Here is a 16,164-nt window from a genome sequence, read left to right as displayed (position 1 = left end):
CCCACTGCCAATTTTCCAACCATTTCTCAGTGGTTGTATTCAAAATCTAATTAATCTGGCTTGTGGTTTTCGGCTTTGTCTATTTTTTTCAATTCCTCTCTTGCCAAAGGCGGGATGTTCCTAATTTAATGAGGAAGGATTTAATCTAAACTTCTTATATCTGCTGTGCTGCTAGACAGAATGTGACTTAGTGAACAGGACAATCCTCTTTTCTTCACTTCAATAATAATAACGAAAACCTCATGTGTTCTTACCCATGAACAGGACACTGAAAGTCTGTGTATTCCTGTTAAAGTATTAACACTTTTGTATCGAAGAATGTTTCATACAAAAGTGCTTCATTGAAGTCATTAAATATTTTATTGTTTGACAAGTTGTTGCAGATTCAAAGACCATTCTTAAGAGGTTTGTGAAAAATCCCATAATAACTGAGTAAATCATTAGCCTTAAAAATGATTCAGAAAAATTGTTTTCTACTTAGCATATCAGAAATTAGTGTTCCAATTATTATTTGTCAGTTAGTTGACATTTTATATACTGTATGCAGTATTGCAAATAATTATTTTTAAATTATTTTAAACATGAGTTTAAAAGGCATATAATGCCTGTTAATGCATACACAGTGCATTAACAAAAAATGAAAATTAGCCATTTTTACTAATTACTAAATTAGTCTGTATTCATTAGTAATTTGGGGCATTCATCTAGTTTGTCATTAAAGGACTAAGGTAATAGTTGGCCTTTTGGCTTTATTGAAGATGAACAATACAGATACGTCCTTGGATTTATACAGTGCATTTCATCCCAAACGATTATGTATAGGAGGGGACTCAGTTCACACACCACTGCAGCGCAGCCGCATCTGGGAATGTGCAGCAGGATTTCTGTACCAATGCACAGCAGATCAGAGAAGGAATGAATTAAGGGGGAATTTTAGCAAAGCCAGATTATACAAGGCTAAAGAGGATTTTTTCTAGGGCTAACACTTCTGTTCTTATAAAGAGTGCAGTAATCTTTAATGACTAAGTAGTTAGAACCTCCATTTAAGGTCTCATCTAAAGGACAGCACTTCCTGCAGCAAAGTGTCCCCACATACAGTACTGGGGAATTGGCAAGGAAACACTGATTGACCTGAAGGAGCACTACCTACTGGTCCAGCAGCAACACTTACAACAAGCAACCTGACTTTCCTTCAAAGATCACATCCACCCTTCACCTAAAGATCCCCAGGGGATTTTCTTCAACAACTTGACAGCCTGTAACAGACACCCACCACTCTTTGCGTAAAGAGGCTCCCTGTTTTCACTCCCTAATTTCCAGTTGTGTGCAGTCACTTTCATTAGTTGTCTTCATGCCAACTTTTTTTTTGTCTGTGTTTTTGTTTTGCAAAATAAAAAACTATCTCAACGTGTCTCAGCTGTTTGGGCTCCCTGTATTGAGTTGATTAACTTTGTGCTCTAATGAGAGGTTCAGATGTACCTGCTTCAGAAGAGAGCGAGCCGCAGAACTGTTGTAAATCTGCTAACAAATTCTGTGCCACCTGAGTCAAGGCAGAGAAAAGAAACTGTTTAGATTCTTGTGAGCAGCCTTGATGTTAATAATGTTTTGCACCCGTTAGAATGGTCTACGCTTTTTGAATTAGGATTTAGCAGGTCGTTGATTGTGTCAAGTGCATGTTGCCTTGTAGAAAGGCATCTGCTAAATACCTAATATCAATCATGTTTGAAATAATATCAACCATCTGTACACCTGTGTTAAACCCTGCCCATGGCATTCTGGGTAAGTAAGACTCATGTGTAGCAATTAGCGAGAGGAAAAAGAGCTCCAGTAGCTCCGACTGACCTGCCTCTCTGTCCTGCAGCAGCAGAACCCAGTGGAGCAGCGCTACAGGGAGCTCCTGGCGCTGCGCGATCAGTACCTCAAGAAGCTGGAGGAGCTGCAGCTGTCCGACTCTGGAAGGATCGCCAACAATTCCACCAGCTCTCCCGCCTCTCCCACCCAGATCGTCCAGCACATACAGACTCAGTTCTGAGAGGAGACCCCCGCCCCCCATCCGTCCTCAGGGAGTGTGTAGATGAAAATGCAATAAGTCACAATACAGCCTTCACGTCACTAGACTGTTTCAAAGCCTTAAACTCATTTCCTCGGGGGCATCTTGAAGTGAAAGCTCATAGCTCTTCACGTGGCTCAAAGCTATTCCCACACCTTTTCGTCTCATCCTGAATTTAGTCATTTACACTTTGAAGCGAAATATTAAATTTGTCTTCCAGTAATCAGAGACGCAGGCTATAAGGCTGGATGGGATAGAAGTAATTAACGAGGAGGGAAGATTGCTAAATGTTCACGTGTACAGATGTGTAGTACAGTGCTGCACAAAAGTGTCTTTTTCTGGATTCGAACACAACGGATCAAATAGAGCTGTTGGAGGAGGAGACCGAACGCTTAAAAATGCCTCCTCGAATTTCAAAAACAAGAAAAAGAGTGTGAACGCTTAACGGTAAAGTCAAAACCACGCAGTAAAAGTTATTTGCGCTGCTTGCCGGGAGAAGGGAATGCTCTGTTTCACCATTCTCCTACCTGTTGATGACCAGCAAGCCTGAAAAATGAATCTATGCTTCCTTCACTTGACATACGCTTCCTGACTGCTCCTGGAAAGAGCTGTTCGGGATTATGGGGCACTCCTGTCTGGCAGCTCACTGTTCGTTGGGGAATTTATCAAGTCAATCCGAAGAGCCATCAGCTTTTATTGTAAAGACGTCTAGGATCTGGGTTACATTTATTCTGTGCCTTGATTATCTTGGGGGATCCACTGAAAATAGATTATCCTGATGGAGAAATTCAATGAGGAACTGTTTCAGAAAAACACACTGCTGGCTGGAAAGGATTTCCCAATGAAGTGTAACCTGTTATTTGTACTGCTTACGGTAATATGAATGACTGAACTTCATCAGCATTTGAAGACTGTAACACGAGCATCTGCTGTTGAACTGGAGAAGGCAGCATCACTGCAATTATTTTGGAAAAATGATTTCTGTACTTTTTTTTTAATTCACACGTACAGTAACTCTGTAATTACCTCAGAAAGCCTATTTTACTGTTTGAATTTCTATAGTTTGTTGTAAAATATAATTATTTTATTTAGTGTAAAGCTCGGCTGTTTTATAAGAAGAAAGATTTAAAAAAAAAAGTTGTTCTTTAAAACAAAAATTTCTTTTGCCTGCTTTTTGTTTTACTCGACAGATTTCATTTCTGTTTTTCTTGTTGGCATTTTCATCGTTTTGAATCAGATATATGGCTGGACTCCGGTGATTTTTTTTTTTAATTTGAGGAGAACAGCATCTTTGACTTCTTTCTTAGATAGTTTTCTTTATTGGTTTTAACATGTATGTCTACAATAGGATTCTAGTTACATAAGCTTCTGTTTTATCTTATAGAGAAAATTAAACTATATATATATATGCTCTAATGTTAGGTAGTCCTCAATTCTGTAAATAATTCTAATTAAGTTAAAGTTCAGAAACCTAGCTTGCGTGATTACCTTGAGGAGCTGAAGCTTTATGGCTGTAGAGATCCAAGAGGCCCAGACAAGTGTACCGTAGAGGACCCTTGAATACCATAACTGCTTTTTTTAACCTCCTTCTCTTCAAAAATAAAATCTGCTGTCTTTTATGCACTGATCTTTAGAATGCTTTAGGTTAAGCAGCAGAGACTTTGTACCGATTGTGATGTAAATGGAGTATTTGTAAAACTGCTGCCAAATTAAGATATTAATTTGTTTGTCTCTCTATTTTTTTTGTGGGGGAGGAAACACAGAGCAAAATAACTGGTAACTTTTTGAAAGGGTTTACCTTCCTAAAACTTACACGGATACTTGAGGAACAGAGACCCGAGTGAGAACTATCAGGTTGTGACTGAACTTTGCTCTGCAGTCTTTTCTCCGTCCCTCAGACCAGGGTAGTTGTAATACCAAGATGTACCACATTGGGGGGGATTGTTTAAGGACATTAACATTTTTTATTCCTGAAAGAGGGGAAGGGGAAATAAACAGTTCACAGAAAGAAGCATTGTTGCCTTGTCTTCATTCACATCCAGAAGTACAGAGTGATAAAGTACTGTTTTTCTCTATTTTTTTTGCTACCATTATAGACTGTAAAAGCATTGAATAGCAAACACGAAATCTATTACTAGTCTCTATATTGCAGAAGACCTTCACCATAATGAGAGTGAAGCCGGCACAGGATGTCCTCACCTGCCAGCTAGTTCTCACAACACATTGTGCTTCTGATGAGTGGGATATACACCCATTGTCACAGTATCAATTGTGTCTGGTGGCAGGGTACGGCAATGATTAGGTCTCAGTATGTATCTTCTTATCTGAATCTATGCATAATTGAGCACAGTGTCACCAGTTTTGTAAGGACTTAGTAAGTTGTGGAAATCAGGAGAGCTTAGCGGTTTTCCCTTTCCCGAAATTCTCTCTCAGCAAGGACTCCAAATGGCAACACAAAAATTGAAGAGTGGTTAACAAACAATAAAAAAAAGGGAAGAAAGGAAATGTTCCTTAATGTTAAAGGACGTAACCGCTAATTGCACGGTTGCTGTCTATGACTGATAGTGGTGTGTCTCAGGGACGTATTGGGCCTGGTGCTCTTTCTGATCTACAGTTAGTAAATATAGAAAGCAAGGGAATTACAAAAAGGCTCAGACAAAATTATGGAGTAGGCCAGCACTTGGCAAAATATATTTAAGATTAAGAAGAACAAAGCGAGCTATGCAGGAGAAGCGGTATAGGATGCATAGTACATGGGTTATTCTGAACTGCAGCAAACTACATGTGAATGGTGTTTGTAATAAGCAAAGCAAATGGATTGCTAGGGGATACAGGAACACCTGGAATCTAAATCTAGGGACATTATGCTCAAGCTTTTGCTAAGACCTCATTTCTCAGTACGGTTCATCATAATGTAAAAATGAGACTCTAGCATTCAAGTAATTCCTTGTCGTATACAGAGAGGTTGTAAAGAACTAATCTATTCTGTCTTGAACAATAGGTTTTGAAAACAGTTGGTGATCCGAGTAAATTAAATCCTACAGGGTCCAGATAGGGTATGAACCCAGGTGGAGTATTTCAGACCTGAAAGTGAAATAAGGTTGCTGGGTCACACCTGGGCACTGAAAGGGAATTTGTTGAAGACTGAGACTAGGGCTTACTTCTTTACCCAGAGCTGTAGCTTCTGAACACTTTCCATCCAGCTGGTTGAAGTCCAATGTTTGGACCGCACAGAATGTTAGAATCACTGTACTGCCAAGCTACCAATTGAGCAAGACTGGATGACCGGCCTCCTCACGTTTGAAAACACCACTGCCAGTTGACGGATCTGTGCAAGAATGCTAATTTTAGACAGTACTATGCTTACAGGGGAAATTGACCTTTTGATTCTGGGTGGTCCCTGGATGTTTTCAGACTCCTGGTTGAAAACTGACGCTTCACCCACCTCAAGTTGGGAAGGATACTTTTTTTGGATTAACAAGGATAACTCTCATGCCTGGGAGTGTAGTTGCACACTAGGCTGCAGGTATGTTTTAACAGTGGAAACATCAACTCTAGGGTCTTGCTGTGCAGTTTGACCCAGCTGAATGCCGTGATGTTGATAGTATGCCACATGACTACCACATGAATATTCCTGGTGTAATTCTAATGGCCCTATAAGTCTATCTAGATGTGCAAGACCTAAAAGGCAATAGAACAATTAATTTTCATTCATTTAATTACTGATAATTTCACAGATTTCTAGTCTGTATTGCCTCTCATTTCCATATATTCAAGACAGTGGAAATCAAGGTATATCCTCCTTAATTGGACTTATCTGCTTCGTTATAGTCATTAGGCTGGTAACTCTCCAAACCAAAAGACCTTCATTTGGTTTGTAACACTTGGTTCATCTTGCTTGCTTGGCTTAAAAACCTATGACTGATAGCAAACCGTTGCTTAAAGGCATCCATTAAGTCAGCTTTTTCAGTATAACAATTTATTAACGCTGGTATTACTTGGATGCTAGACTGCCTCTGTTGCCTCTGAGACACTACTTCTCAGCCATTTCATGATCGTTCTCAATTACAGAATTAGATGGTTCAACATAATAAAACATGCCATCAATATTGTTTAGTTCAAGCCCTATTTTTGACTTGAACCCTACGTACCTCCTGTTGGGGTGATAATGTAACAATAGTTCCACTATTCGTACCAGTAGAGGTGGCAATTGTACATTTGTCCAGGTGTTCAATGTTTCTTTTTATCAATTAACTCAAGTTCTTAGGTGTCCCATTGCCTAATTAGATCACCTGGATGTCATATAGATAAAAAGGAGCTCGCCTTTCATTCAGTGGGGCTTAGTCAAGAAAGTTTTTTTTGCAGCTCAAAGGGAGTCGATGCTTGGAAGAATTATATAGAGTAGGTTATTTGTCCTCAGATTATTAATGCTAAGTGGAAGAGTTGTGAATGAAGAACTAGTGTTTATCTTTTCTCTAAAATGCCTTGGATTATAAAATAAACCTCTCCAAACAAGATTTTCTTTCTGTCAGCTTGGAATTTCTGATATTTGACTGTTTGAGATTCAAGGAAAACCAGAAACCTTGTACCTGAGAAGTACAGAGTGATACAGTGCCTTGCGAAAGTATTCGGCCCCCTTGAACTTTTCAACCTTTTGCCACATTTCAGGCTTCAAACATAAAGATATAAATTTTTTATTTTATGTGAAGAATCACCAACAAGTGGGACACAATTGTGAAGTGGAACGAAATCTATTGGATTTTTGAAACTTTTTTAACTAATAAAAAAATGAAAAGTGGGGCGTGCAAAATTATTCGGCCCCTTTACTTTCAGTGCAGCAAACTCACTCCAGAAGTTCAGCGAGGATCTCTGAATGATCCAATGTTGTCCTAAATGACTGATGGTGATAAATAGAATCCACCTGTGTGTAATCAAGTCTCTGTATAAATGCACCTGCTCTGTGATAGTCTCAAGGTTCTGTTGAAAGCGCAGAGAGCATCATGAAGACCAAGGAACACACCAGGCAGGTCCGTAATACTGTTGTGGAGAAGTTTAAAGCCGGATTTGGATACAAAAAGATTTCCCAAGCTTCAAGGGGGCCGAATAATTTTGCACGCCCCACTTTTAATTTTATTAGTTAAAAAAGTTTCAAAAATCCAATAGATTTCGTTCCACTTCACAATTGTGTCCCACTTGTTGGTGATTCTTCACATAAAATAAAAAATTTATATCTTTGTTTGAAGCCTGAAATGTGGCAAAAGGTTGAAAAGTTCAAGGGGGCCGAATACTTTCGCAAGGCACTGTAAGTACCATTTTTCTCAATTTCTTCTACCATTACAAAATTGTAAAAAGATTGAAATGTCAATATAAAATCTACTAGTCTCTTCAGTCTCTTCTTTGCTTCAGTGGGCTGCCAGTTGTGAGTTGCAGAGTGATATGGCTGTTAGCCTGTTATTTGTTTTTTTTTTTAGGTGTTAAGTTTTCTATTCTTTTACTGTTTTTTCAAACCCTTTTTATAAACCCGGTGTACGAATATTCAACTTGATATTCTGAATATCCTGTTTTTTTACCATTGTAGCACAGACAGACTGACAGAAGTTGCAGGTCTGATTGTTTCTGTGTAAGCTATGAATGCTCAACAGAAACCCAACTGGTGATGAAATGTGAGTGCAGAACTTTGTGCTAGTTCAATCAAACCCTCATGCCCCAGGGTTTGATTTTATATCTTTGACCGTTCAATCAAACCCATTTTCAGAAACACCAGGAATTACACTGGACTATGACTAAAATAAACTGCAAAGGCAAAGTTAAGAGAAAAAGATTATGCTTTAATTGTTTATTCAAGATAAGAAATAAATTCTACAACACAACACTGAAAATGCAGTCATAGACAACTACAAACTTATAATGTGCAAAAAACAATGATCAAATATGAAGGTTTCACAAACTGTTTCATGTCTAAATGTGAGTATACAGGTTGAAACATTTCATAAGAACCAATTCATGGTGAAAACCATCTAAGATGTCAGGTCTAAATTCCTTAACACTGGGATAACCCCTTTTATTTACAAGTTAAAACAAGCTCATGACAAACAAAAGGGAAAAGACTCGAATCCATAACAACAAATTATGTAAAAGGAAGACAACGGAAACCTACAGATTTAATGATAAATTAAAAATGTTCAACTGTAGCCCATAATCTCAAAACTTAGCCACCTTTAAAACTCTGTGAAAGTCCTTAAAATCCCAGACCAGGCTAATCCAGAAAATACTTTCTCAATCCAAGCTCCTGCCCTCTGGAGTAAGTTTAACTCTTTACTGCAATTATTTTGAAACTATTGTACTCTTATCTAGCTGCAAGAAATGGGCAAGGGTTGGTATTGTGCAAGACAGTTGCTTGTCCAAGTGCAAACTTGGTTCAAAGACCTAACCAGGAATAGGCTGTGCTGTCGGCTAACTTGCCATGATAACTCTGATGTATTTATTCCACCATCTTTCCATATCTGGTTTGAAGTTTACTGATCAATCCACTAATTATAGTACATCAGTTTCTAATAAACTACAGCCGTTCTGTGTGTTACTTACAAGTCATGCATATCCACATTTTGAAGTTAACATAGGAAGCTTTTCAGCTATGTTTTGAATCTGTGTTTTGGTGAGGTGTGGCAATGGGGGAAATCAAGGAGAAAAGTCAGGTTACAATTGGATGCACCCAGAGGTAGTGAGATCAACTTGAGAGGAGCAGACAGGATAGACTCTGAGTGGGGTTGACCTCTCCCCTGGGTTCTGTCTGTGAGACTTAATGATGGACCACTCAAGATGCAGAAAATTAAGGTGATATGCCAGCAGTGCTGCAATTATCATGGTTAATGTGCTGCTGTTATTAGCTGTGGTTGTTAAGTTGGATAGCTTTAAGAATGAAATGTTACAACACTTTCTTACTGTGGAAACCTTAAAGGAATTTTCCCCTTCTCTCCCTTGAAAAATGTCTGCCTTTTTTTGTATAAGAAAAGATATAGAATATCCGTTTTGAAACTAGTTGCTATTTAAAGAAAGCCTAAAAGGACATTTAGCCTCCTTCCCACTGGCTTTGAAAACAAGAGATCCAATGTATTTCTTAAGAATTTAATAAAAAGGGTTGCACTAAAGAAATATCTCTATGCAAGATGCATTGCTTTAACCAGACACAAACATTCCTCCAGTAACTTCATGTAGAAATAATACTGGAGGCAGAGACAACTGAAATTCCTTATCTTTAATTGAAAGCAAAGCATTAATTGAGAGGCTGTTCTTGCTACAGTATATATACTGTATCTTAATGCTAATGCTGTAAAATGTGTTTATGGTTAGTAATGATTTTGCAAGTACATCATGCTTGTCTTATGGGAATTATGGGTAATATTCTACACATAAGGTTTACTGTGAAGAGAATGGAAAACTTAATGTGCATGATATTCAAGCTATAACCTTTCTCTAAGTGTTTTTGCTCCATTCTGCTTAACCTTAACATCAGTAACACCTATACAATTAAAAGATAGACCAACAAATACTGGTAATGATGCCTTACTAGAGAGACTATTATAGACTTTTGTAGAATCAGATCTACTACTGTGCCTGAACACTGAGCAACTGCTATAGACCGCCTGTACCTGATTTCTGTCTAATAGGACCATGACTACTAACTAAAGGCACTGCACTACCCTGTATTGCCACATCTTCAGAAGATCTTTGACAACTGCTCAACCAGGAGTTCTATTATTGGGACAAATTCTGGCATGCAAGCTGGATAGCAGCTGAGGAACGTTACATCACAAACCACAGATCATGGAGCACTGATAAAGATTAATTCAGCAATGACCAACCTGCTGAGGACTGACTGCAAGAATCGCAGAACAAGGGAGGGTTTGTGAATATTTACTATCAAATTAACAGCATTACAGGACTGGCACCCAGGGTTTGCCTTGGGCTGTGAGTGGATCATGCTGCAGTGAAACGTAATTCCATCTCCTGAATGGAAAAGAAGAGTAAGACAGTTCAGGTGTAACCAAACAAAATCTGAATCCGAAAGCCTAAAATAAAGTGGTTCTTAATTTAAATAATTCTTTTTTTTTTGAGAAAAAGAACAATTTTCATCTCGTGAAGACGGCTAGCCTAGTCTGACATTTATTTCTAGAAGCAACTAACACTCCCTATCTTCAATCAAAAGTGAAGCATAGTTGGAGATGCTTTTCTTGTTATATATTACAGCACATCTTATTGATAATGCAGTAAAATGTGGTCATTGTTCGCAATGATTTTGCAAGGACATGTGCACTTCCCCTGAAGTACTTGCTCTGCACACACTTCTGGAGAAGACAAGCATTCTGCCACCCCTTGTCTTTCATATAAAAGACACTACGTTACCTGAAAAAGCTCTGAAGACGTTGCTGGGCAGTTTACAGCAAAGGAAAGTATCTAAATCGAAACTCCAGCCTACGTGGAATGAGCAGGCAGCACCGTGCAGTGGCCAATGGTAAAAGTGAAGTGGGATGAGTGAACAGAGAGAGCACAGTCTGTCCGCACTGATGAAAGAGAAACCCCGTCCCCGCCCCCACTGGAGTCCTCCTAGTGCACCAGCTCGGGCTGGTTCTCCACAAAGGGCAGCACCCCGCTGACGTAGTAGGCGATGCCCAGAGACAGCAGGGCGATGACCACGATGAGCAGCAGCACCCTCCAGAAGCCCAGGTCCTCCACGAACTCCTGCCAGGTGGTGCGGAAGCTGGAGAGCACCCCCTCGCTGTGCTGGAGGTTGGGGTTCAGAAGGGAGTGGCTCTCCATCGCGCTGTAGACACACAGGTCAATACTTCAGAATGGAGGTACACCATCGACCAGGTGCACTGGTCTTGGATCTGACTACCTCAACTCCTGTTAAGCTGTGTAAGCACCAGTAAGAAGTCCACGCCCCAGGTGAGGGGACAGGAGCTCTGGTGTGAGGTCAGCAGGGACCAAAAATAATGTGGAAAAAGAAAGAGTACCCCTGTGCTGCGTGACCTCCAGGGCGGGCTTACCCTATTTAACTAGGTCCAGCCTCGGGGAAGAAAAGAGCCGCTAGCACAGCGGTAACCAGCCTGGATTTACCCTATTTAGTGGGGTGCAGTCTGGTGAGCAGGGTGTGTAAGGCAAGAACAAAACATGAACTAAATACATTTTTTTTTAAAAATACACATGTATGCCTGCATGATGGGACAGGCAAAAGAACTTTATGCGGTTGCAATCACCCACCAGGACACTCGGTGTAAACTCCCCCCTTCCGGGGGTGGCCCTGCTTGTCCCGTCGGAGGGTGTCCCGTGTGCCTATATAGGACCCGCCCAGCTGGGGCTCAACACCTGGAAGCCAAAACAGCTGGGACTACAAAGGCGAGGCGTTGCCCCTTCCAGCAGGGCTCCACCCTGGGCCCAGCCCCACATAATGCCACACTCCAAAGCACATGACGTGTACCTGCTTATACAGCAGGGTATTTTACTGGAGCAATATGGGTGATGTACTTTGTTCAAGGGCACAACAACTCTATCTCACCTGGGAACTGAACCCACAACCTTCCAGCTCTTGGCCCAGAATCCTTGCAGCTGCTCCTGCTAATACCTGCTCACGGTAACCCAGAGCCTATCCAGGCAGGACTACACCCTGAGTGGTATGCAAGGCCAGTGCAGACCACAGAGGGCACACACAGGTCCACAGGGACAATGCAGAATTACCAATGACCCTCACCAGGAAGTCATAGGAAGGTGAGGGCATACCAGAAATGAAGGGGAGTTGGTGGGGAACATGTAAACTCCTTCCATAAGGTGGTTAAAAATTCACCAAAGAATTGTGAGGCAACAACACTAACAGTTACACTACCATTACATTCTATTGTCTCAGTGTCTAAAACTGCTTCTTTAACGTTTACAGCACAGATTATTGTAATTTGGGGTGAAAGTAAGGCATTTATAATAATAATTGCTTGAGTTTATATAGCCCTTTTCTGGACACTCCACTCAAAGCGCTTTCCAGGTAATGGGAACTCCCCTCCACCACCACCAATGTACCTGCAGCCATAGTGCACCAGAACACTCACCACACATTAGCCAATAGTGGGGAGGAGAACAGAGTAATGAAACCAATTCATAGATGGGGATTATTAGGAGGCCAAGATGCAAACTTTGGACAGGACACCGGGGTTCCATCCCTTCTCATTTTGAGAAATAATAATAATAATAATTATAATAATAATAATTGCTTACACTTATATAGCGCTTTTCTGGACACTCCACTCAAAGCGCTTTACAGGTAATGGGGACTCCCCTCCACCACCACCAATGTGCAGCATCCACCTGGATGATGCGACGGCAGCCATAGTGCGCCAGAACGCTCACCACACATCAGCTATCAGTGGGGAGGAGAGCAGAGTAATGTAGCCAATTCATAGAGGGGGATTATTAGGAGGCCATGATTAGTAAGGGCCAATTGGAAATTTGGCCAGGACACCGGGGTTACACCCCTACTCTTTTCGAGAAGCACCCTGGGAACTTTAATGACCACAGAGAGTCAGGACCTCTCTCTTGCATCTCATCAGAAGGACGGCACCTTTTTATAGTACAGTGTCCTCATCACCATACTGGGGCAATAGGACCCACATAGACTGCAGGGTGAGCACTCCCTGCTGGCCCCACTAACACCTCTTCCAGCATCAACCTTAGTTTTTCCCAGGAGGTCTCCCATCCAGGTACTGACCAGGCTCACATCTGCTGAGCTTCAGTGGGTTGCCAGTTGTGAGTTGCAGGGTAATATGGCTGCTGACATTTACTGCCAATGCCCTGTTTTTGAACTGAACCAGTATCAGATGACGCAGATGTGATGCTGGAATCAAGTTTTGAAAGGTTTTGCCATTTACGTGTTCTCAGGTTATCTGAGGTAAAACTTTTGGAAGCTCTTTTCTCATTAAACAGTATTGCCGGTACAGGAAGGGAGAAGTCTTTTCAAGTTGATCATTAGCTAGCAAAACACATTAACATCAACCACTCCGGATGGTAAAGAAGTAAAGTTATGAGGCTGTTTCCATTCAAACTGCAGAGGGCACTGATGGAATAGCCTTTAGAAAGCTCAAGTCTCATAACCTTTCTGCTTCAGTAAATGTGCCTACAAATCACAGGTGCACTCCTCGTGTACCATTCTGTTTCATACTACCAAAATCACACACAAGTAACAAGACAAAGTACTACAGCTTTGGTGTCAGCTTTGGCCGGAACTTTAGAAACTGGGTCTCGGCAGACTGCCAGACCCAAAAGAACGGTACACAAGCAGTACTCCAGAAGGCTCTCTCTTCCTCCCACACCCACCTCTCGCTCTCGGCCAGCTGCATGGACTCCAGCTTGGAGTGTGCCCCCCGGTTGAAGCCCTTCACCTCCTGCTCCTCCAGGCCCTCCAGCAGCCGGATGGCGTCCTTGTTGACCCCTCTCCTCTTCGCCAGCACCAGGGGAGTGGCGCCGTTGTGATTGCTGTGCCAGGAACACAAGGAGACGGGTTGAGGCCCCAGCCTCCCAAAGGGCGGAAGAGTTCCCAGCACTCTGACATGGGACAGACGGGGGTCTGCACCTACCAGATGTCAATTTTGAGCCCGTTCGAGACCAGGAACTGGATGGTGTCGACGTGGCCGCAGAGGTGCAGCGCGGTGTTGCCCTGGTAGTCCGTGGCCAGCAGGTCGGCCCCGAACTTGTGCAGCAGCCGGCAGATCTCCACGTTGCCGCGGGCCGCCGCCAGGTGCAGCCCCGTACGACCGCGGTTGTCCCGGATATTGGGATCGAAGCCGCTTTCCAGGAGGCGCTTCGAGTAGTTCAGGTCCCCGTCGATGCAAGCCTGCAGCAGGGGCACGTTCGTTTGGGAAGAGTCATTGATGAAGACATACGACATGTCTGAGTGGGTGTCGGTAAAGTCCAGGGTACCTGCGGGACAAGAAAACAAGCGCCGGGAAGGGTGTGTTGGAAAGTTAACTTTTAGTGAAGTGGTGTTGGGGTAAGATAGGCGGCGCGTCTGTCACACCCTCAAACTCGCACTGGGCTATGAAAGCCTGTCATCACTTGGACATTAACCCTAAAAAAAACATGTACGGTTAACGAAGCGAGAAAAGATTTAATACATTTTTCCAGATTTGCTTTTATTTTTAATACAAAATTACTGCGTCACGAGTGCGGTCCCATAAACATCGTAACATAAAGAACGAAATCTCCATCAAGCGCAGAAAAGGAGAGTTCACATCCGCCCCCTTCGGATCGGATGCGCTCATCTGGGTACACACCGATCCCACAGGTACGCCCCAACTCTGCACCGCAACGGAGAGCCGATAGTAAACCATTACATCACAAATTAATAAACACACGACATCGCCTGGACCTCCCGAGCTAAACCGAAGCGTACCTTAACGGGTGATGCCTATGTTTAAGCACAGATGCACGCCAAGAATCGTATAAAATATAAATACATTCCAGCAAAGAAAAGAAATAATTTAGGATGCACCTAAGCCGTCACAGATCCACTAAATTGGATTCTGCTTAAAACATCCTTTCAAAAAACCTTCATCATCAAGACGACTCGCTTACATGCATCGTATTTACATAAGCAGTCTTAAGCAAACTTCCCGAAAGCAGCAGTATTACCCATTACCTGATTATGTTTTGCAAAAGAACCGAAAAAATATGCCTCTTTTCCTTTTTATTTTGTTGCCGATCTAAGACGACACAAACCACCCGTAAACGGACCTGACAATTTCACGTCTACATCAGGGTGCTTTACGGCAGTAGGAGCTGTCTCGTTTCCATGGTTACCCCAGTCAGGAGCCGCCTACTCACTTGTAAGGGAGATTGACCCATCATTATATAAGACACAGCAATCTAAATCTACGAGTCAGAATCGCCGTTTTAAATAAAAAAGGTATCATTACAAGCTTTCAAAATAGAATTTAACATCATATAAGGTATAAAGACTCAATGTAGTAATAGTAGAGGGCAAATTAGGAAGGTGTTGCCAGATCTGAAAAGCTGAGAAGACTGGGCCTGGTCAGTACTGGAATGGTAGATCGCCATGAAAACTGGGCACCTGCTATAAGTAGCACTGGTGGACCAGTAAGTGGTTCTCTTCACCCATAACAGAATTTAATAATAATAAGAAGAAAGAATTTCTTGCATAATGTGCAGCATCCACCTTAACGATGAAATGACAACCAAACTGTGGACAGTAGGCTCTCCACACATCAGCTATCAGTGGGTTGAAGAACAGAGTAATGAAGCCAAGTCATAGATTATTAGGAGGCCAGGATACCAGGGTTACACCCCTACTCTTTTCAAGAAGTGCCTTGGGATTTTTAATGACAACAGAGAGTCAGGACCTACTGGCCCCACTATCACCTCTTCCACTAGCAACTATAGCTTTTCCCAGGAGGTCTCCCATCCAGGTGCAGGCCAGGCTCAAACCTGCTGCACTTCAGTGGATTGCCAGTTGTGAGTTACAGTATGATATAGATGCTGGGTACATTCATTATAATAATTCACAATCCAATGTCCCTGCCTGGTGACAGAGACAGTGTGCTGAAATAGGTGCCGTCTTTCATTGAGACTTTCAAACTGAGTTCCTGACTTCTTGGTTATTAAATGTAAAAATAAATTGCACTTTTCCAAATTTTAGGGATATTAACCCCAGTTTTCTGAATACATTCAATTCAATGTGGAAATGCAGGCCTTCTTAAAGTCTTCCCTAAATTAAATGGTGAAATAATTTCTCTCCTCACCACCTGGTCTGCTGTATGTTGGTATTGCTGGTGCAGGATGGTGTAGTTTAGTGAGAGAGATGTGGGTCCCCTCCTATTTGTAAAGCACTTTTGGGATCAAATGCAACCAATCATTGATTGTTTTATACAATGAAAAAACAAGTACTGTATTTAAGACACTGGGAAAATACTGAAGATGACCGTATTACCTTTAGAAAAACCCATGTGTTCATAGTTGATTATGTTTGTCGGACTTTGCCTTTATGTTGTATCAAAGAAATTATTTATATATCGCAGATGGGCCCATCCTGTGCAGTTCTTATACTGGAGAAAAGA

At 41.8% G+C, this 16,164-nt stretch overlaps 2 protein-coding genes across 4 annotated transcripts in view; one reads left to right on the top strand and one right to left on the bottom strand.

Moving 5' to 3' along the window:
- The window catches only part of mtm1 (myotubularin 1), a 34,708-nt gene extending 30,647 nt beyond the window's left edge, over nt 1-4,061 (top strand). For 2 of the 3 annotated variants that reach the window (XM_015351456.2, XM_006632737.3), the window contains one exon: nt 1,862-4,061. In XM_015351456.2, the coding sequence (XP_015206942.1) occupies nt 1,862-2,032 (171 nt within the window). In that variant the 3' untranslated portion in view covers nt 2,033-4,061. The remainder of the gene's footprint in view (nt 1-1,861) is intronic. The other variant, XM_015351455.2, reaches the window with a different exon arrangement.
- A 3,796-nt stretch (nt 4,062-7,857) lies between these two features.
- Nucleotides 7,858-14,848, bottom strand: LOC102699027 (ankyrin repeat domain-containing protein 46). Its single transcript, XM_006632736.3, has 4 exons — nt 14,730-14,848; nt 13,669-14,011; nt 13,409-13,567; nt 7,858-10,871 (listed from the first exon to the last, which is right to left on the bottom strand). Exons 2-4 carry the CDS (start codon nt 13,977-13,979, stop codon nt 10,655-10,657), a joined length of 687 nt encoding a protein of 228 aa, XP_006632799.1. The 5' UTR covers nt 13,980-14,011; nt 14,730-14,848; the 3' UTR covers nt 7,858-10,654.
- Between the last annotated feature and the right edge of the window lie 1,316 nt (nt 14,849-16,164).

Source organism: Lepisosteus oculatus, chromosome 8 (genome assembly GCF_040954835.1).
Source record: "Lepisosteus oculatus isolate fLepOcu1 chromosome 8, fLepOcu1.hap2, whole genome shotgun sequence".
NCBI lineage: Eukaryota > Metazoa > Chordata > Actinopteri > Semionotiformes > Lepisosteidae > Lepisosteus > Lepisosteus oculatus.
Note: the sequence above shows the minus strand (reverse complement) of the source record. Positions and strands in the feature narration are given on the sequence as shown.

Bases quoted from the DNA above. Each gene is read 5' to 3' on its own strand.
- LOC102699027 (XM_006632736.3), bottom strand. From the start codon at position 13,979: ATGTCGTATGTCTTCATCAATGACTCTTCCCAAACGAACGTGCCCCTG. The intron at 13,568-13,668 runs GTAGGTGCAGAC...TTCCTGGCACAG, and splicing joins GGGCTCAAAATTGACATCTG to CAATCACAACGGCGCCACTC. The intron at 10,872-13,408 runs GTGGGTGTGGGA...GTGTGTCTACAG, and splicing joins CAGCTGGCCGAGAGCGAGAG to CGCGATGGAGAGCCACTCCC.